Here is a 21541-nt window from a genome sequence, read left to right on the forward strand (position 1 = left end):
TATTTTGGTAGTAAACTCAGGACTTCATGCTTTGCTAGGCAGGCAGTCTACCACTTGAGCCATTCCACAAGCTAAAGGCAATTTCTTGTAGTTAACTTTCACCTCTCCTGCTGGATAGGCCAACAAGCATCTCTGTGAAGCACTGGTCCTGTTATATTTAAAATTTGTGACCTCAAACAATTGGAGTAGTCCTAAAGTTTGTTCCTGGACATTTCTTTCTCTCTTTTAGCCAGTGTCTAACAGGCTAGATTGGGGAATAGGAAGCACAAATTTTAGTTTAAAAGGCGATTTTTTTTTTTTGAGACAGGGTTTTGTTACATAGCCCAGACTGGTTTCAAACTCACTATATAGCCCTGGCTGGTTTTGAACTCGTGATCCTCCTGCCTTAGTTTCCCAACTGCTGGAGTTACACAGGCATCAGCCACCACGCCCAGCCAAAAATGTTAAGTTCTTAATAATCCACAACACCATCATTATTCCAAGCCCCTAAAACCAAAGCAAAAATAGCTTAGGCCAGCATCCCAATGACAAGGATCCCTTCCTTCTTCCCCACTACTTCCTGACCAGGTCATCTTGGGTAACGTATCCTTTTAATATTCCTGTTGAACTTAATTGTGGTCAGCTTTCCAGTGCAAAAATATTGGGGAGGATAAGGGGTTCAATAACTGCCACCTGGCTCCAATTTTCACCTGGGCCTGAGCGACCAATACCACCACGTTGACAGGTGCACTGGCTCTCAGCAGACATCTACTTCTACCCCGGTATTCTAAAGACTACGGATGAAGGAGAGCCACTAGCTCCGCCAGGGAAACGCGCGGAACGACACTGCGCACCAAAGATAGAACAAAAGCTTCCCTGGATAACTCCGCCGACGCACGGCCTCACCCTGCTTCCTTCACAGTCCCGTCCCAGCCCCTCCCAACCGGAACTACATCCTCCGCTCTCCACGGCCGCGACGCACAGTCTGATGTCAGCGCCCGTCGGCCCCGCCTCCCCAGGTGCCCAGGGCAGGCGCGGGTCGCGCGCATGCTCAGTAGGCGGGGCCGTTGGGCTCTCGAGGTGCTGCAAACTGTTGCACCGCCCCCCGCGGGAGCCGGCAGATCCGGGTCTCGTGGCTGAGAGTGACGTGGTCAATCGAATCCAAACACAGAAGGGGGAGGAAGCCGGCGGCCAGTGGCAGCGGCGTCCGGAGCAGCCGCAGCGTTCCGGAAGCCCCGGGCGGTCTTTCTGCCGAGACTCGGTCCCAGCTCCTACCCTCCCCGCCCCGTCGGTTGTTGTCTGGGCGGGTGAGTGTCTCCCCCTTTCCTACCGCCGTTTTGCCGGCCCACCTTCCCCTCACCCCGGCTTGTGGTGGGGGCTCGTCAGGCTCTCGGGGACGGCTGCGACAGAGCGGGGCTGCTTCTCGGGCTGGCGCTCGTGCAGCTGAGAAGCCGCCGCCGCCGCCGCCGCCGCCGCCGAGCGTGCGCGCCCGTTGAGCCTGCGGCTCGGCTTTCCCTGCAGGAAGCGGGGCCGGGCGGGAGTGAGCCGTCGCTTCGGGCGGGGGGTGGTCCTCGGGTGGAGACGTATGCTGGATCCAAAAGAGTCGTAGCCGGAAAACTTAGCGCGAAGCCCCACTGTTAGGTGGACCCGTCTTCCCCAACCCATCCCGGGAACGATGAAGTCACTAGGTTGCGTCCTTTGTTATGTTTGATGACCCAGAAAAGCCGTCATCCGGAAAGCCACAGCATGTTAGGTTCTATTGTGTGGGGAGTTTAAGAGGGTCCCCCTCTTTCTGTGGGGAGGGACCTGGATGACAGTAGAGAGGCGGCAGTACCCATAACGGGAATGCGTGCTTTGTCAGACCAGTCAGGGGCAGAAGCTGAAGTTCCGTCGTCTTCTGCCTGAAGCCAAAGTTTTACAAAGTGACTGAGAAGATTAAGATTTTAGCTAAGATGATATTTGTTAACTGTAGCGGCGGTAGGGTGTTTCAAGTTGTCCTAGTTGGCAAAATCGAGGATGTGGCCTTAGTGACAAAATGTCTTAGTTTTGCATGGAAGGGTCATAGGAGCTTCCCGCACCGAGTACCTACGTTTGCACAGGAGATCTGACACTTTTTGTGCTGTCAGAGACCATGGGAAGCTATCTCTTCGTGCGAGAACTCAGAAAGCGCAGGAACTGCCAGGCGTTGTGGGCTTGAGACCCTTGCAGGAGGCGCTTTGGCTGCTCGGTGCTGTGGACGGTGCAAAAGCTCCCATCCGCTTTAGGTGACTGCCCCGCCCCACGCCAAGGAGGCCACAACACCTTACCTCTGCATCCTAACGGGATCAAAAAGAAACATTTCCCCCCTCGGATCACCCTCTTATTGCAATGGTTCGTTCTTGTGGTAGAACTGGACCTCTTAGTAAATCTTTCCCTGGTATGTATGCCATAGAGATTTTTTCCCCCCTTCTACTAGCTGGACTCCTGATGAAGAAATTATTTCCTTGAACTTGCTCTTCCTCAGCTTTTTTACTTTTTATGTTAACCTAGGACTGAATTTTTTTGCTTCCGTGAAGTATTTTTTTGATAATTGGAGAAACTATTGCTAGAAGCAAATAAGCTGAAAGGAGCAATCAGTAACCCTGTCTCATGGCTCTCAAATGTTAGCAATTTATATCTTTCCAAACTTCTTTTACATTCATCTATTTTATAAAAATATGGTATCATACTGCATATGCTTTTTTGCAGTCTGCTTCTTTTACTATTTTTTTGAGTAATAAAATTTTGCAGATATGGACTTTGAACCTTCTAGGGGAAAATTCACTGTTGGAAAAACAAAAGATACTGAAATCATGGTTTTAAAAGTTTTCTCTATGATGCTGTAAGATTTAAGAAATTAATAGGCATTGTGTGACAAAGTAAGGCTTAGCTTGTTAAACTCTTGGGAGAGAGACACTGCTTGGGTTGGCAGTGTGGAAGTTTTAAAAGTTTTTGCTTAGTGGTTTCATTCCAGTTAAATTTAGCACTATCCCATAGTTATATTATGCTCCAAATGGGCATCAGGTGTCCAGGATCTCAGCAATAAGGTCCTGGAAGATTTTACTTTACACTTCACAGTTAATGTGCTTTATTTACCTTGGGTCTTAGGTGTGTGCCATTTAATTGTTTCTCTATCTTTATTTTCCTTCCCTTCCCTTTCTTCATTTCTTATGTTGGGTGTTGAACCCAGAGCCTTGAGAATGCTAGGCAAGTGCTCTACCACTGAGCTTCATCCCCCTCTTGTAGCCCAGGCTGGCCTTTAACTTGTGATTCTTTTACCTCAGCCTCCCAAGTGCTGCAATTACAGGTTTGTGCCACTATGCCCACTTTTTTTTTTTTTTTTTTTTAAAACATTGGTATCAGAAGAACCTACTGTGGAAGGAATGGCCTTTTTACCCCCCAATAAGTTCCATGAAGTATCCTATATTTGTTAATAACCCACTTGGGTTAACTTCTCATAAATTTACCAAAATCCTTTAAATCTCTATTGTCTTTTTTTTTTTAATGGGACTGTGGCTTGAACTCAGGGCCTATACCTTGAGCCACTCCACCAGCCCCCCACCTTTTTTTTGTGTGATGGAATTTTTCGAGATAGGGTTTCTCGAACTGTTTGCCCGGACTGGCTTCGAACCATGATCCTCCTGATCTCTGCCTCCTGAGTAGCTAGGATTACAGACATGAGCCACTGGTGCCCGGCTCTCTTAGTATTTTTAATGGCTTTATTACCCCCCGCCCCACCCCGGGAGATTACGTCTCACTTTATAAGTAATAATAACTACCATTTTTTGGAATACAGTGTTTCAGATACTATGCTAAAAGTACTTGCATATTTTTTGTTTAATTGCAGAAGAACTCAGATGTAGATATTTAGTTCCATGAAGACCCTGAGACAGAAAGTGGTAGATGCTTGGATTTGAACCCAAGTTTGTCATCTTCATCAGTGTATCCTACTGCTTTTGAACTACAGCATTTAGAACTGTACACAGTACTTTGGCTAAGATAAGCCATGTTCTTGTTAAGCACAAAGTAATGTTTTCTGTCCCATGTCCAATCTTGTCATTAAGGATCCCTGTTTGCTGGTTTTTTGTTTTTGTCTGAAGTTGCACAGCTGAGAGGACCTTAAGAAACAGTCTAAGGATGCCTGTAGTCCCAGCTGCAGGGATGCCAAGGCAGGAGGATCTCCTGAACTCCAGAATTTGAGAACAATATGGGTCTCAAATGGGTCTGGCGATACTCGTCACAAAAAAACAACAAATAAAGCATTCTGAAAAGACTCTCAGGTCATTTTGTTTTATTGTATTGCATACTGAGAGCCTCGCAAGCTAAAAGTAAATATGGAACATTTTCTCTTGTGTATGACCTCAAATTCTCCACATCTTTCACTCTCTACCTGTTGATAAGTCATTTGAGCTTTTCATACCATTTTCTTTTTTGATTTGGGTGTTTTACTATTTGAAGTGCCTTTGGATGATCATAGACTGCAGATTTCTCAATGCAGGAGCCCTTTCCAAATAAGTTTTAAAAATGTGAAAAAAATTTTTTAAATGTGAAATTTGATTGTTTTGAAAACTTCCTAGTCTTTCAGCCTGAGTAACTCTGTTTCTGTGGAGGCTCAGGTCACACATGCCTTTTACCAGAAAACCCACCTTGGGCTTCTGTAAATACCCATTTCTCCCACTGTGTCACCTGCTTGTTACTGAAAAGTTGTAAAGGACAGTAATGTGTAAAACCAATAACAAATCTGTAATCCTCTCAGAACCAATCTCTGTGTATTTCCCTGTCTTATTTTTAAAAAAATTCATGTTTGGGGACTGAGGGTGTAACTTAGTGGTAGAGCACTTGCCTAGCCTGTGCAAGGCTCTGGTTTGATTTTCCACCAGAAAATTTTTTTTTTCATGTTTGATACAAGAGAGAAATAATACCCGTATGTGCTCAAAGTCTTTTTGTTTTGTTTAATGTAATGAGCTTTTTATTATATCCTTAGAACCTTTGTAAACATGTTTTTTGCTTTTTGCCACATGCTGGGAATTCAACTCAAGGCCTCACATGCTAAGCCAGCATCCTGCCACTGAGCCACACCCCATCCCATCCCAAACGTGGTTTTTTTCCCCCTAAACATAACTAGCTGTATATTATAAAATACTTCCTTGAAGTTTTCAGTTAATGTTGGGCTTGAATGTAATTTCCAGGTTTTCATTAGTATAAATAATACTGTGATGAACCATGGCTTTTAGTTACCCCAAGCTCTGAAGAATTACAGTAACCAATCTAATTATAAAATAAGCCATATTAAAGACTTTTTTTTTTCTATTTGTGGGATAGGGGTTGGAACTCAGGCCTTTGTGCTTGCAAAGCAGGTGCTCTGCCGCTTGAGCCACACTTCTAGTCTATTTTGCTCTGTTTGTTTTTGGAGGTAGAATCGCTCCAACTATTTGCTCAGGCTGGCCTTGAATTTTGATACTCCTGATCTAACCTCCCAAATAGCTAGGATTACAGGTGTGAATCACTATGCCTGGCTAAAGACATTTTAATGATTCAAAATGAAGTGATTTTAATAGAGGTTAAGAAGCATATACAGCATAACGTACTTGGACATACCTAGAAAACGTATAGTATATGGAAGTTTCTAATAGATGGTACTGCTGAGGAAAGGAGAAGTACCTTTTACTTTTCAGTTTGTTTTTAGGGGAAAGTGGTGTTTGAAATGTTTAATGTGAAATGTGTATTGCTTTAAAACAATCTGGAAAGTGTGTTTTTTAAACCAATTTTAGTTGTAGGGTGTATTTATGAATACATACTTAATGACATTTTAAACTTTAATGTATTTTGGAGAAAGTTTCCTCCTTGTTGCTTATTTGCATATTGAATTTTCGCTTCCCGTTTTTCTTTTTTTAAGTTTAGGTCAAAGCACAGATGTCTCAACTTTGTGAAAATACAGAATGAAGATGGGTTACGCTTGCCTGCACTTACTGACAAGTCTTAAAGTGCAGAGCTTCCAAAATATAACAGTTAATAAAGGCGTTTCAAATCAAGTTACAGATATAGTAAACATCTTCATGGTATATAGCAGAATTAGAGGCTTCTAGTGTGTAATGTTGTACAATATAGTTTTACATACAAGTTTATTTCTTACATAGTTCAGTGGTCCTTTGTTGTTCAGGACCAATATAGACACCAAAATATGAGGATGTTCAACAAGTCTCTTAGATATAAAATAACTCGGTATTTGCATTTACCTACCTACGCAGACCCTGGTTTCCCCAACCTTGCATATTTTAAAATATCCCTAGATTATTTCTTTCAGTGCTGGGGATCAAACCCACAGCCTCATGTGCAGTAAGCATGTGCTCTACCTCTGAGCTACATCCCCAATTCATGCTTATTTACAATACCTAATATAATATGAATGCTACCTGAATAGTTGTTATGCCTTATTGTGTAAGGAATAATGATAAGAAAAAGTCTGTAGATGTTTAATACAACCTGTTTGTTTTTTCCCCCAGTATTTTTAATCTGTGATTGGCTGGATCTGTGAATATTGAACCCCCACATATGGAGTATTAGTTGTATATCGTTTTATAGTTTGTTAGTTTTTCTCATAGCAAGGGTAATGTAGAAGAAGCTGATTGATAGAGAACGTGAACAGACTTAACCTTTTTGGGGGTGATACTGGGGTTTGAACTCAGGGCTTCACACTTGCTAGGCAGACACTCTCTACCTGCCCTTTTTTGTGTTGGGTATTTTTGAGATAGCGTTTTGCAAAGTATTTGCCTGGACTGGCTTCAAACTGCCATCCTCCTGATCTCTGCCTCCTAAGTAGCTAGGATTATAGGAATGAGCTACCAGCGCCTGGCTCTGATGTTGCTTTCTTTATCACAGAAATTCTAGGCATTTGTCCTACATTATAAATTACATTTATGTGCATCTTTGTGCTTATGTCATCTTGACTGTCATGTGGACAAAAGAGGCTGTGAGTTATATGAATTGCAGAGCAGTAGCTACAACTTCTTTTTGCTTAGGAAAATCATAATAGGCCAGCAAGTGAGTGAGGGTGATTTTGAGAAAAAGTCTTAATTTTGCTCTAATGTATTATAATGATGTAAATTATTCACAAACTAGTAACTTTTTTTAAATATACCTCACAATTTCAGAACTCCACCAATGTTTTATAATACAGCTGTTGAAAACTACTTTGTTAACATAAGTTACATCATAATTTTAGATTTAGAATCACAGGGTATGGATTTTCTTATACCTTCTGTTCAACTTTTGTTTCTAACTTAATGAAAACCACAGCCTTTTTTTTCCCTGAGTTTGAATTTTTTTATTTGGAATGACTAACATACCTGCGTGTGGTGGAGGGTATCGAACCCAGTGCTCAATACATTGTAGTAAGTGCTCTCTGGCTATACTCCTAGCCCCTAAACTAGGAACCTTCTTACTATGTAGCTCAGGCTGACCTTAAACTATGTACTTGAACTTGTGGTTCTCCTGCCTCAACCTCTTTTGAATGATGGGATGCAGGCCTGTGGCACACCCCTACACCCTGCTTATCAATATTCTTATCTAGAAATTTTAGAAAACATTTTCAGAATTTGAAGCTTTTGGTTATGGTGCTGAATATAAACAAAGGTAATTTATTGAAAGGTTTTTTTTTTATTTGACTTAATAAATTTTACCCCTGGAGATTGATCAGGTAGAGAGAATTTTTGGGATTGTGCAAGAGTAAGTAAAAAGGACAAGAAATAAGTTGGTGAGGGACTAAGCCTATGAATAGAAGGGGCTTTCTTCCCTTTCACTTTTATGCAGAAGAATGTTAGCTGTGGCCCCAGGGCAACACAAATATTCCAGAGCAGTATAGGGCTGAGAGAGGGTAAAGGATACCTTACATTTGAGTTGGCCCGGTGTATTCTCAGTTTATAAAGCACTCTTAGAAATTTTCACTTGATCTTTGCACAGCCTTTTAAAGTGAACAGTTTCAGTTACCACTTCTGTTTTATAGTTAAACTGTAGTTACGGGAGAGGCTAAGTGACTTATCCATTTCTCAGTAGCTATAATTTGAATATTTTATTTGAGGCATTCTTTATGCTACTCCATGATAGTTTAGCAAATTGTCTAAAGTAATTCCTAGAATATGAATCCTATATATCTATATCTATAGATATATAGGTAAGAAGAAAAAGTGTTGCTTAGGAAAGAAAGGGTAAGATCCAAGAATGCTATCCTGAATGTGTCCCTTCAAAACCAGTGTTTAAAGCCTTAATCTGCAATGTGATAGTACTGGGAGGTAGGGACCTTGGGGAAGTGATTAGATCATGAGGGCTCAGCATGATTAGGTCCTATACCCTTATAAAAAGAGACCCTAGAGAGCTGCTTGTCTCCTCTTACCTTCTGAGGACACGGAGAAGGCACCATCTGTGACTCAGAGCAGGCTCTCAGCAGACAGCCTGCCAGCCCCTTGATTTTGGACTTTGAAGCTTCCAGAATGTGAGAATTTTCTGTTTTTATAAGCTACTCAGTATATAGCAGCCCAAACAGACTAATACAAAATTGGAACAAGGGTAGGATGCTGCTGTAACAAACACCTAACAGCGAGGTGTCTTTGTGCCTGGGTAATGGGTAGAAACTGGAAGAGTTTGAAAGTACGTGCTAGAAAGCCTACCTTTCCATGACTAGACCTTTCAAGGTGATTTTGGTATGGGTACAGAAAAGGAGAGCCATAGACACAGCCTCATTCTTACAGATTGCCTGCTATCCTGACAGTCTTTACTTTACCATTCATAAGAGGTCTCAGATGGAAATGAAGGTATTATTAGAAACTAGAAGAGAAGTCCCTGTTAGAAAATAGCAAGGAACTTGGCTGAATTTGCTCATTTCCTAGTGTTCTGTGGGAATAAAACTTGGGATCAATGAAATGTTACTTGTCTGAAAAAATTTCTAGGCTAGGTGTTGAATGTGTGGCTTGCCTTCTTTGCTGATATTAAAGTGGGAGGAGAGAGAAAAAATGTAATTGCAATTTTTACACAAAAAGGAAGCAGAACTTAAATGTTTGGAAGGTTTTCAGCTGTGTGTGTGCTAAAAAGAAATGAAGATTGTTATCCGCTGGTTTGTGTTTCAAAGTAGACATTTATTGTCCTTTCTAGTCTGCTTCAGTCTCTTCCTTTTGAATAGTAAACCCTTTGAAAAAGGGCTTTTTGTCTTCTTTTTAAAATGTAAGAATCTTAGAGGTAGCTTTTTGTTTATATTTTACCCTTGTAAAAACACCTCCTGCTGAGCTTCAGCAGCTCACACCTGTAATCCTAGCTATTCTTGGGAGGCAGAGGTCAGGAGGATTGCATTTCAAGAGACCCTATGTCAGGACTGGCAGAGTGGCTCAAGTGGTAGAGCACCTGTGTAGCAAACGTGAGGCCCTGAGTTCAAATGCCAGTACCCTCCCCCCCCCCCCAAAAAAAAAAAAAAAAAAAAGAACCTACATAGTTGGGTGTCAGTGGCTAATTGCCTGTAATTCTAGCTACTTGGGAGGCTGAGATCAGGAAGATTGAGGTTTGAGGCCAGTCCAGGCAAGTAGTTCCCTAGACCCATCTCCAAAATAACCAGAGCAAAATGGACTGGAGATGTGGCTCAAGCAGTTAAGTGCTGGCTTTGCAAGCATGAAGCCCTGAGTTCAAACCCCAGTCCCACCAAAAACAAGCAAACGAATAAAAAAATGCCTGCTAGCTATACTAACCCTAGTATAGAGAGTGTTATAAGAAATTTGTAACTAGTCGGGTGCCAGTGACTCATGCCTGTAATCCTAGCTACCCAGGAGGCAAAGATCTGAATGATCAACATTCGAAGCCAGCTGAGGCAAATAGCTCTCGAGACCCTATCTCAAAAAACCATCACAAAAAAGGGCTTGTGGAGGTGGGGACAAATCCCAGTACTGCCAAAAAAAAGAAATTTGTAACTAATAGCTTGGCTAATTATTTAAATTTTAAGGATTTGTCATGACAGGATTCAGGGGGTTCTAATTCCTAGGCAAAAATAATTGTGATATTTAGGGTATGTAATGGGATTTATTTCAACATTTAAAAATTTAAAATATCTTTAACTTCTCCCAGACAGAGCAGTTATTTACTTATTTATTTATTTGTTCATTTTTGGTAGCAGGGTTAGACTCAGCCTCACACTTGGTTCTACCACTTGAACAGTTTTTAACAGTAATTGATCGATTTCAAAACTCCTATATCCTCTCCTTGCCTATTTCCCGGAAATGCAGAGATGTAAATGTAGTTTAAAAGCACACATTATTAAGAAGTATTAGAAAGTTAGTTGATAGTTATCTAATTTTTGTACTGCTCCAAGTTGTCTTGTAAGGGTAAAACAGCTATAATTAGCATGATTGGTCATATCTGGCAGATGTGGAATGAAACCTCTTTTGGAATTTACACTATCACTTCCTGTCACATACTAGATGTATGATTGTGGTCAAATTACTAGCTTATCTGAACCAGTTTTCCTCATTTTTAAAATGTCATTTTTCTGCTTTGACGATGTTAGAAGGGCTGCTGTTAAGATTCAGAAGTAGCTACTAACACCATATGCTAATATAAAATATTAGGCTTGGCTATATTTGTAGACTAACTTCTTACAAGGATAAAGCAAGGGGTGAGGTTGGCCCAAACAATGTATACACTATGTAAGTAAATATAAAAACAATAAAAGAAAAAAAATAAAAGAATAAAGCAATCTAAGATGTTGCAAAAAGTACTACGTATGAGTGTGTTTGAACACCTTTTTACACTGAGATTTTGGGTAATCTGATAAAAGTCATTCCAACTACTTATTACAATGGTATGTTAGTAGACAGTATAATAATAGCATTACTGGAATTAATAGGCAACTGTTTTGTTCTCCCTGTTTATTATGGTGGTTACCAGAGTTTTGGGCTAGCCCTGCTCATTTGGTTGATCACTTTTCTAATCAGCTACTGGGCAAAAACTTCTGGAAAAAAGTTGGCATTAGAAAGATTTTTAGGAAAAAAAAGTACTTTTAGAGGTGGCTAATTACTTTTTTGGTATAATTAGGAATAAGGTTAAGAATAGAGTAGTGCTCAAGATGTACCAGTGGAGGGCTTGCCTAGCATGCAAGTTGGCCTTGGGTTCAACCCTTAACACCATAAGAAAAAAAAGTAGATCAAATTCAGGGGTCTGTTTCCTAAACATCTTGGGGCAGTTGTAATAGTTTCTAGCATGTTTCACTTTTAGCTTTAAGCAATAGAATTAGTGTTTATTTAGATAAAAGCACATAGAATTCTTCAGCTGGCTGTTTTCTGTTTGTTAGAATTTTTCGGTGGACATGAATGTTTTTAAACTTCTGGATTCATGTTGCTAGAAAAGTAGAAAAGTTATCCTAGTTCATAATCTCAAATGCAATATATGAATAGTTCCACCATGTTGAAGAATCAGTATATGCTCTTTTTTCTTTTTGGCAGTGGGATTTGAACTCAGGGTCTCATGTTTGTTTGTTTGTTTATTTATTTGTTTACTGGGGCTTGAGCTACTCCACCAGCCCTTTTTGTGTTAGGTATTTACGAGATAGGTTCTTGCGAATTTATTTCCCCAGGCTCGCTTCAAACCGTGATCCTCCTGATCTCTGCTTCCTGAGTAGCTAGAATTACAGGCATGAGCCACCAGTGCCTGGCTCTATCTCATAATTTTAAAAAATTAAAAAAATTTTTAATGCACATAGTCTTTTGTTGCAAATTTGATATTTTTATTGTATGTATCTTTAGGAAGTCATTCAGAGGTCAAATTTTCACTGAAATTATCTTCTTGTGCGGGGATATAGTTCAGTGGTTGGTAGAGTCCTTGTTTGCATAAGACCCTGAGTGCCTTTTTTTTTTTTTTTTTTTGCTTTTTTGGTGGAACTGAGATTTAAACTCAGGGCTTCCTGCTTATAAAATAGGTGCTCTACTGCTTGAACTACTCCTCCAGCCCTGAGGCCCTGGGTTTGATCCTCAGCACTGCAAAAGAAAAACAAATGTCTGGAATTACTGATTTTTTTTCTTAATTGCTAGCAGATTTTGTGATAATTTATTAAAATATATCAGTCCTTTCCCATTTATTTGTGATTTAGGTTTTATATTCTAGAAAGAAAAGTTTTTTGTTTTGGTGGTACTGGGGTTTGAATTCAAGGCCTACATCTTGAACCACTCCACAAAACCCTTTTTTTTGTGCTTTTTTGTGATGGGCATTTTCAAGATAGGGTCTCACGTATTATTTGCCTGGTCTGGCTTCAAACTTCAATCCTCCTGATCTCTGCCTTGTGAGTAGCTATTATAGGCGTGGGTCACTGTGCCCTGCAAAAGATTGGCTTATTTACTGTGTTATAATCTCTTACTCTTCTTCTCACTCTACCTTCTTTTCTGGCCTCAAACTTCAGTCCTCCTGCTTTATTTACCCTTTCAAGTAGCTGAGATTACAAGCGAGCACCACCATGCACCCACCACAGTCCAGCCTGGGAGGAGTTACTCTTTAAAAAGAAAGGAAAGGGCTGGGCGCCAGTGGCTCAAGCCTGTAATCCTAGCTACTCAGGAAGCAAAGATCAGGAGGATCATGGTTCTAAGCCAGCCTGGGCAAATAGTTTGTGAGACCCTATTTCGAAAAACCCTTCACAAAGAGCTGTTGGCATGGCTCAAGGTGAAGGCCCTGAGTTCAAGCCCCCATACTACAAAAAAAAAAAAATGGAAAGGGGACTGGAGGTGTGGCTCAAGTGGTAGAGCCCCAGTCCCACCAAAAAAAAAAGAAAAAACTTTCAAGTCATTCATGCAGTTGCAGTTTATATCTTGTTCTTCTGCTGTCTGAGCAGTAGAGGTCAGAGATTCCAGGTCATGCCCACTGACTCAGATCAGAATTAGAAGTCTCTTGGTAGAACTACAGGAAGGGTGATTCCAAAGAGGTTCTGGAAATCAGTGGATTATTATGGAATCACATTCCTCACTTTTAGAAGTAAAATGCCAGTAGTAACCTCTTTCTTTTTATCAGTTACAAGGACTTTCTTGGGATCACCTAGAACTAGTGTTCTAATTTACTGACTTCACTTATTTACTTAGCTCATTCCAGAGTTTCCTGCTGTGCTATATAAACTCCTTATATACATAGTTCTTTCCAACCTATTTTTCTTTGATACCATGTTTTCAAGTTTAATTATATAGGATTTATAACATATATATAATATGTATTTGCCTGGGTTGGTCTTGAACCACAGTCTTCCTGATCTCTGCCTTCTGAGTAGCTAGGATTATCGGTGCCCAGCTCTCTCATCCATTTTTAACTGAATACATATTTTGGAATAAATTTAGATTTACAGAAAAGTTGCATAGATAAAACAAAGTTTCTATGTACTCCTCACCCATTATCCTCTAGTATTAATAGCTTATATTCATTACCATTACTTTTGTCAAAACTAAGAAGCCAGAAAAGAAAAAAAACAAAACACTTTCTTCCCTGAATCTTTAATAGCTTGGAAGACAATTTTCTTTTACTTTGGGTGAGACCTCAACCCCTTATTACAGCAACAAAAATCTCCAAAAAAAGGGCTGAATTGTTAAGAGAACCGCCCCCTCCCCAAAAAAAGAAAACCTAAGGTTTACTATTACCCTTCATTTTCTTCAGCGTGACCCTGAAGAAATTGGCATATTTTTGTGTAGTGAAAACATTAAAATGAAGCCTGCCTTCTCTCCCTCTCTCCCGCCTTCCACTAAGCTACTCTCTCAATTCAATTTCCTATTATTAGTGGATGTTATTTTCAGTTGCTGTCTTGGATATTTGATCTATTTCTCTGTGGTTTGCACAGTCTTAGAAGATAGATAAATCATTTCAATAGAAAAATATGTGAAAATTGGCCCTTATTAACATGGCTTTGGAGTCACCTCAGTTGAAGAGAAGCAAATCTATAAAAAGTTCTCAATCTTAATATGATTTAACAGTGGGTTAAAAGCCAATCCAGAGTCCTCATAAAATCATTAAGAAAAAGAGTTTGAAAAAATAAGAAATAAAATTGCCAATAAACTTGAAAAGATGCTCATTAATATTAGGAAATAAAAAATACATTTTGGGGGCCTGACATCCTGGCAAAAAGTTCTTTTAATTTGATTATATGTCTATACGATTTAATAGTATTACCATATAACTGGTAATATGTATTACATGCTATTGGTAAAATTAGGTAAAGCCAGGGCTGGGGATACAGCTTAGTAGAACACTTGCCTAGCATGCAGGAGGCCTTGGGTTCCATCCTAGCACTGGAAAAAAAAAAAAAAGAAAATTGGTAAAGTCTTAATTTACATGTCTTCAGACCTAGAGATTTCAGTTTTTAATACTCTGTCCTACAAAAATATGGGCACAATGAAGGTTGCAATACTTTGTCTATGATAAAGGAAGGATAAAATTGTTCATGTTTCAGGATATTTTATAGCCATTAAAAAGAATGAAGTAGAATTTTATATATTGAAATGTCTCTAAAACTGGCTGGGCACCAGTGGCTCACACCTGTAATCCTAGCTACTCAGGAGGCAGGGATCAGGAGGATCTCAGTTCAGAGCCAGCTGGGCAAATAGTTCATGAGACCCTATCTTGAAAAAAAAAAAAAAAAAACACATCACACACACACACAAAAAAAGGCTGGTGAAGTGGCTTAAGGTATTGGCCCTGAGTTCAATGCCTCAGTACTGAAAAAAAGAAAGAGAAAGAAAGACATCTCCAAGACTAATTTTTTTGTTAAAACAGGTTGGAGAATATGTATAATATCTCAAAACCCACCAAAATGATGAGTGTGTATTTATGTATATATTTTTTGTAGGAATGAAAATGCATATAAAAAGACCTGGAAGCATGCATATGCTGTAACTGTGGCATCTGTGTAGGAAAGGGAGATGAATTAGGAGATAAGAGTGGAAAGCTTGATAGTCTTTTCCATTTTTTCTTTATGTGCTTCTGGAGAGCCACTAAAATCAATTGATCTGATGGAAATATGTAAAGCTCACAACTTTGTTGTTAACTGTTTGCTGCAAAGAGTATTTGGTCTTGGACTGGAGGTGTGGCTCAAGCTGTAGAGCCCCTGCCTAGCAAGTGAATCCTGGAGTTGAAGCCTCAGCCAAAGGGAAAAAAGTTTAAAAAAATAAAGCCCAGTATTTGGCATAGTTATAAACCACTTTTTTTTGGTGGGGGGAGGGACAGACTGAAGTTTGAACTCAGGGCTTTGAGCTTGCAAAGCAGGCGCTGTACCTCTTAAGCCACACTCCTGGCCTTTTTTTCTGTGGTTATTTTTGAGCTAGTGTCCTGCTTTTTTTTTTCCCCTCTCCCCCCCCCCCCCACGCCTCCCCGCCAGGTGACCTTGCGATCCTCCTGATCTCAGCCTCCCAAGTAGCTAGGGTTATAGGTGCCTGGCTATCCAGCAGCTTCTGGATGTCTCTGGAGACCAAGGGATTTAAATGTTGCATGAGACTGGTTATTTTTACTCTAGAGCTTAGCTGCTGTTGTGTACTGACACTTGTTCTTGGGTCCTAACCAATTATGTCCATTCTATTTTTTTCCTTTTTTATTTTTCAGATGATTTTAAAATGGAAACTCTTTAACTGAAAGCTGAGTGGTACTTAAAGCAGCTCTCAAGTTTACATGATGAAAGTTCCACAGAAGCATAGCACTGTTGAGGAATGTCCTTTTTATAAATGTATTTTCTCATTTACTGGAGGCCAGTGAAGACAAGCATAATTTAAAATCCTTGGTTGGTTTACATGTTACTGGCATATATAGACACAGAAAATAAATACTGTCAAGAATTCCGTAAATATTTATTCAGTGAGTGCTGTTTCTAAACGACTGAAGGAGGTGTTGAACAGTGATGAACTCAGGGCCTCATGTTTGCTAGGCAGATGCTCTTCCCACTTGAGCCACTTGCCAGCTTTTCTTTTCATGATGGGTGTTTTCGAGATATGGTCTCGTGAACTACTTTCAGGGAGCCGTCTTCCAACCATGATCCTCCTGATCTCTGCTTCTTGGGAGCTAGGATTCCAGGTGTGAGCCACTGATGCCCAGTGTTATATGTGTGAGTTCTTTCTAAAAAGTTAAATCACTCATGCATCCACAATTTGTTTTGGTGTAGGAGTGAGAAGAGTGAAGGAGCCATCCCTCCTGACAACATTTATGGAATAACTTGTGTTCTCAGTGATTTGATACGTTGTCATCAAAACCGACATATTTCTATAACAGACACCATTGTATCACTGACTTATTAAAAAGTGTGTTTTAAAGAGGTTCTCTATATGTACTCTGGCTTCCCTCCCATCAGTGACACCAACGTGATCTTCCCCAAATATACCAATATAAAATCCTATATGGGCCAGGTGCCAGTGGCTTACACCTGTAACCCTAGCTACTTAGGAGGCAGAGATCAGGAGGATCTCGGTTTGAAGCCAGCCAGGGCAAATAGTTTGAGAGACCCTATCTTGAAAAAACCCAACATGGAAAAGGGTTAGTGAAGTGGCTCAAGGTGTAGGCTCTTGAGTTCAAACCCCAGTACCCCACCAAAAAAAAAAAAATCCTATATAGGTTTTTACCTGGTTCTTTTGGTCAAGACCTAATCCTAAACATGGGGAGTTGAAAGACCCTGTGTGGTCTGACTCCTTTTTTTTTTTTTTTATTGTTTTATTATTCATATGTGCATACAATGCTTGGGTCATTTCTCCCCCCTGCCCCCACCCCCTCCCTTACCACCCCTTCTGTCCCCTCCTCCCCCCCACCCCCTCAATACCCGGCAGAAACTATTTTGCTCTTATCTCTAATTTTGTTGAAGAGGGAGTATAAGCAATAACAGGAAGGAACAAGGGTTTTTGCTAGTTGAGATAAGGATAGCTATATAGGGAGTTGACTCGCATTGATTTTCTGTACATGTGTGTTACCTTCTAAGTTAAGTCTTCTGGAACTAACCTTTTCTCTAGTTCCTGGTCCCCTTCTCCTGTTGGCCTCAGTTGCTTTTAAGGTATCTGCTTTAGTTTCTCTGCGTTGAGGGCAACAAATGCTAGCTAATTTTTTAGGTGTCTTACCTATCCTCACCCCTCCCTTGTGTGCTCTCGCTTTTATCATGTGCTCATAGTCCAATTCCCTTGTTGTGTTTGCCCTTGATCTAATGTCCGCATATGAGGGAGAACATACGATCTGACTCCTTCTGACCTTCCCTGCATTTTGACCTAAACTCTTCCAGGCAGTAAAATGGGTCACCTCAGTTGTTTTCGTGTCTCTCAGAGATCTTTCTTCTTCATTGCCTGATGTCAGTGTCTTAAAAACCACAGTTTTGTGTATTCTGTTTACTTTGTAAAATCTGGTTGCCAGTACCCCATTTTGGCCTCTCATTTGCCTTTGTTTTGCAGAATGCACCTAGGTATTTCCTAGCTGTTGACACTAATTTCACTCCATAAACCTTGGAATCACTTCAATCACTTCAGATACCTCAATTTTCCTTTTCTTTTTTTCTTTCTTTTTTTTTTTTTTAAGGCAAATTCTCACCTTGTACCCAGACTGGTCTGGACCATACAATCTTTTTACCTTAGCCTCCCCAATACACCTGCCCAAACTTTTTTTTTTTTTGATGCTGGAGTTTGAACTCAAGGCCCCATGCTTGCTAGGTAGGCACTTTACCACTTGAGCCACTCCACCAGCCCCAAAAGCTACTTTCTTTTTTCAATGGGACTATGGTTTGAACTCATGGCTTCTCACTTTCAATGTAGGTGTTCTATCACGTGAGCCATGCCTCTAGTCCATTTTACTCTGGTTATTTTGAAGATGGGGAGTCTCAAATTATTTGCCCAGGCTGGCCTTGAACCATGATCCTCCTGATCTCAGCCTCCCATGTAGCAAGGATTATAGGAATGAGCTACCAGCACCCAGCTCAAACTACTTTCTTGATGGAGAAAAGGTTACTTTACAATTTGATTACAGGAACCAATAGAGATAAAGAATTAGGTAATTAAGCAGAATAGGCTGCACCATCATAGGCAGGGCCAGTTAAGAGCTTCTGACGACATTTACTTTTAAAGGAACTTGGAATAGCCAGTCACTTGTATATATTCATAATTCATATGATAAGTTCATAGGTGTAGTCATTAATAATATGAACTGTAGAAAGCTTAAGAAAACAATTATGAATCTATACAACATGAATTTTTTATAGATCTAGAAAAAGTAACTGAATAGTATTCTTATACTATCTTTTCCTTCCTCCTAGATTTAAACAGTCACGTAAGATCAAGCTGGGTAATCATGGCAGAAGGCGGATTCGACCCCTGTGAATGTGTGTGCTCTCATGAACATGCGATGAGAAGGCTGATCAATCTGGTGAGATAAGCAGGATAGCGCTATTCAGTTCTGATCTGTGCTCCCATCTGTCCTGTTGTTGTGAGAATTTCAATGGATAGCCACTATAAAGTATTTCATAATTAAAATTCTACCGTGGATTAACACATAATGATTAAAATGTTTGCCAGCAGTTCTTTTGCTAGAGACTGACTTTATTCATGTAGATTTCAATGAAAATTCAATTAATTTTGCCACTGTGGGTAGATAATATATTTGTATATTCTATTTTCTATTCTATATTAATATAAATACTTTTTATTTATGTGGGTTTGTTTGCCTTGTAAGCTGCTATGAAGTCACCGTTCCCTGTTATGATATGGTTTAATCCTTCTCCAACATACAACATGACAGTAAAAATATATATATAAAATATTTGCAAATCTAAATAAATTGACAGATTTCTGAACAGCAGGTTTAGGTAGTCTCATTGAATCAATTGTAGGGGAATTTGAATTAAAGGATTTTTAAACTTTCTTAGTTTGCATGTTTAAATATGAGGCTGTTTATCCCATACTGTTTACTTCTTAGTACAAAAGGAGAAATTTAACCATTATTAGTAATGAAGTGTGGGTGTGGGTGTGGGTGTGGGTGGTGCTGGGGATTAAACCCAAGCCCTCATGCATGCTAAGTATACATTCTGCCACTGAACCTCACCCCTCAGCTCCTCAAATCTAAATTTAACTAAGTGTAAGACACAATTTTTTTCAAAACACTCTATTAGGAACAAATAGTCTTTTTTTGTGGTGTTAGAGTTTGAACTCAGAGCCTTCACCTTGAGCCACTCTACCAGTCCTTTTCTGGATGGGTTTTTTTGAGATAGCATCTCATGAACTATTTGTCCAGGCTGGCTTTGAACTGCGGTCTTTATGATCTCTCCTGAGTAGCTAGGATAAGGTGTGAGCCAGCGGTGCCCATCTCAAAATATGGTCTTACAGTTTGACAGTGGTATGTGTTTCTGGTGGAGCAGGTATTGTCTGTTTTTTGGTGGTATTGAGTTTGATTTCAAGACTTTATGCTTGCAAAGCAGGTGCTTTACTGCTTGAGCCAAACCTCCAGTCCATTTTGGTCGGGTTATTTTGGAGACGGTGTCTTGAGAACTATTCACCCAGGCTGGTCTTGTACCGTGATCCTGCAGCTCTCAAGCCTCCCAAGTAGCTAGGATTACAAATGTAAGCCACTGGTGCCCAGCTGAGCAGTTTTTAATTTGGGTTAATATCTCTTCTTTTATTATTTATTTTGATTTAGTATCATATATTTTTCTACTAGTCTGTTTCATTTTAGATATAGTTACAAAGCTGGGACTAGGATAGCTCAGTGGTAGAGTGCTTGCCTAGCTTGCATGAGGCTCTGGATCTGATCCTAGGCACCAACCCCCACAAAAAAAGAAAAAGAAGAAATTGGAATTCAGGGCCTTGCATATGCTAAGCAAGCACTCTACCTCTGAGGTACACACCCAGCCTAGCCCCACTTTTCTATTTTTTACGATCTATGTATTTCTTTTTTTTTGTTTGTAGTGCTAGGCCTGAACTCAGATCTCACACTTGCTAGACTTTGTTAGGCAAAGTCTAGCTGTATCACTTGAGCCACTCTTCCAGCCCGACGATCTATGTATTTCTAGTCTCTACTTTTGTAGAATGTCAGCAAAACCTTGTTTAACTGTATGGGCGTATGTGAGCACAGCAATTTGTGCTAACCATGCTTAAACGGACATCGTTTATGGCAGTCATGGTTTGAAGCACTCTGAAATTATGTGAAAATAAATTTGAGATTTTTACAAACCCTTTAAAAGTTCATATTTTTAAGACTGTGCTGGATATTTTTACATAATATAAATTAGTGATGGGTGTTCCTCTCCTATAACTAACATGCTGGTAGTACTCTCAAAGATTCCAGAAGAAAGAAGGAAGGGGGGGGGGCTTCAAAAATTGTATCTGAAGGACCTTTGTGTAGGAATTTACTAGAGTGTGAACTGTGTTTCACAAAAATGAGGGCATAAACTAAGAAAAAAGAAAGAAAATTAGGAGATACAGAACCTGGAGAGAGGTGAAGTACCTCTCAGAATAATGGTAAAGGGAGATCCCAAGGTGGTGGCTGTGCCCCTAAACTTTTGAGCACCTATCTTAGTTAGGAGGGGTGGTCATGTAGCTCTGAGAAAGACTTTCAGAAAGATGAAGTGATGGAAGATACCTGATGATCTGGATAACTGAAACAAGTCACAAAAAATCATAGAAAACCAAACATATATATATGATATATAAAATATATTTATATAAATCTATATGTATACATATATGTAAGATACATTTATACATATGTTTTTGGTGGTACTGGAATTTGTAGTCAGGACTTCATGCTTGTTAGGCACGTGTTTTACCACTTGAGCCACTCTGCCAGCCCTTTTTGTGTTGTGTTTTTCAAGATAGAGTCTCAAGAACTATTTGCGTGACTTGGCCTTGAACTGTGATCCTCTGGATCCCTGCCTCCTGAGTACCTAGGCTTAGGAGCATGAGCCACTAATGCCCGGCTATAGAAGAATACTACTAACTATAAAGAAACACAGAAAATAGTGCAGAAAAGAAAAAATAATTACAATGCACGTTTAACTGTGAAGGTCATCTATGTAATCATAATGTGCAAAATGAGTATTTAGCTAACCTACTTTATAACTCTCATTAGCAGGTAGAAGATGGTAACACGCACTGTGGGTCAGGGAAAGAGAACGAGATCTTCATATTCCCTACAGGTGCATGTGTAGATACTGCTTAAAACTCAAAAACCAAGAAGTAGCAATAGTGCATATTGATACACAAAAGGCATGGGAGTAAGTACTAAAATAACCAGCTGGAAGTAGAAAGTGCTTCTCCACGGAAGGGAAAATGGTAGGGAGGGATGAGGAGTCTACTTTTCAGAACAAACCTTGTAGAACTGTTTGACTCTAAATTGTGTACCTGAATAACCAATAAAAATTAGAGCTAGCAACCAAAACGAAAGCAAAACTTCCAAGTTCAGTAAGTACAAAGAAGTTGAAGTGATTGTGCATCTTTTCCTCTCTGTGGAATATGAAGTGACTGGTTTAAGGCCTTTGTTACTATCAGGTGGAATGTGATGCAAGGAGAGGGCTCTTAGTTGGATGTTCATGACTAAGAGGGAA

At 39.9% G+C, this 21541-nt stretch overlaps 1 protein-coding gene across 1 annotated transcript in view; it reads left to right on the forward strand.

Moving 5' to 3' along the window:
- The first annotated feature begins 1079 nt into the window (after window positions 1-1079).
- Window positions 1080-21541, forward strand: part of Smim14 (small integral membrane protein 14) — a 47176-nt gene continuing 26714 nt past the window's right edge. Inside the window, exons 1-2 of the mRNA XM_020160979.2 lie at window positions 1080-1286; window positions 18260-18369. Coding sequence (XP_020016568.1) covers window positions 18295-18369 — 75 coding nt within the window. The 5' untranslated portion in view covers window positions 1080-1286; window positions 18260-18294. The remainder of the gene's footprint in view (window positions 1287-18259; window positions 18370-21541) is intronic.

This window comes from Castor canadensis, chromosome 9, assembly GCF_047511655.1.
Source record: "Castor canadensis chromosome 9, mCasCan1.hap1v2, whole genome shotgun sequence".
NCBI lineage: Eukaryota > Metazoa > Chordata > Mammalia > Rodentia > Castoridae > Castor > Castor canadensis.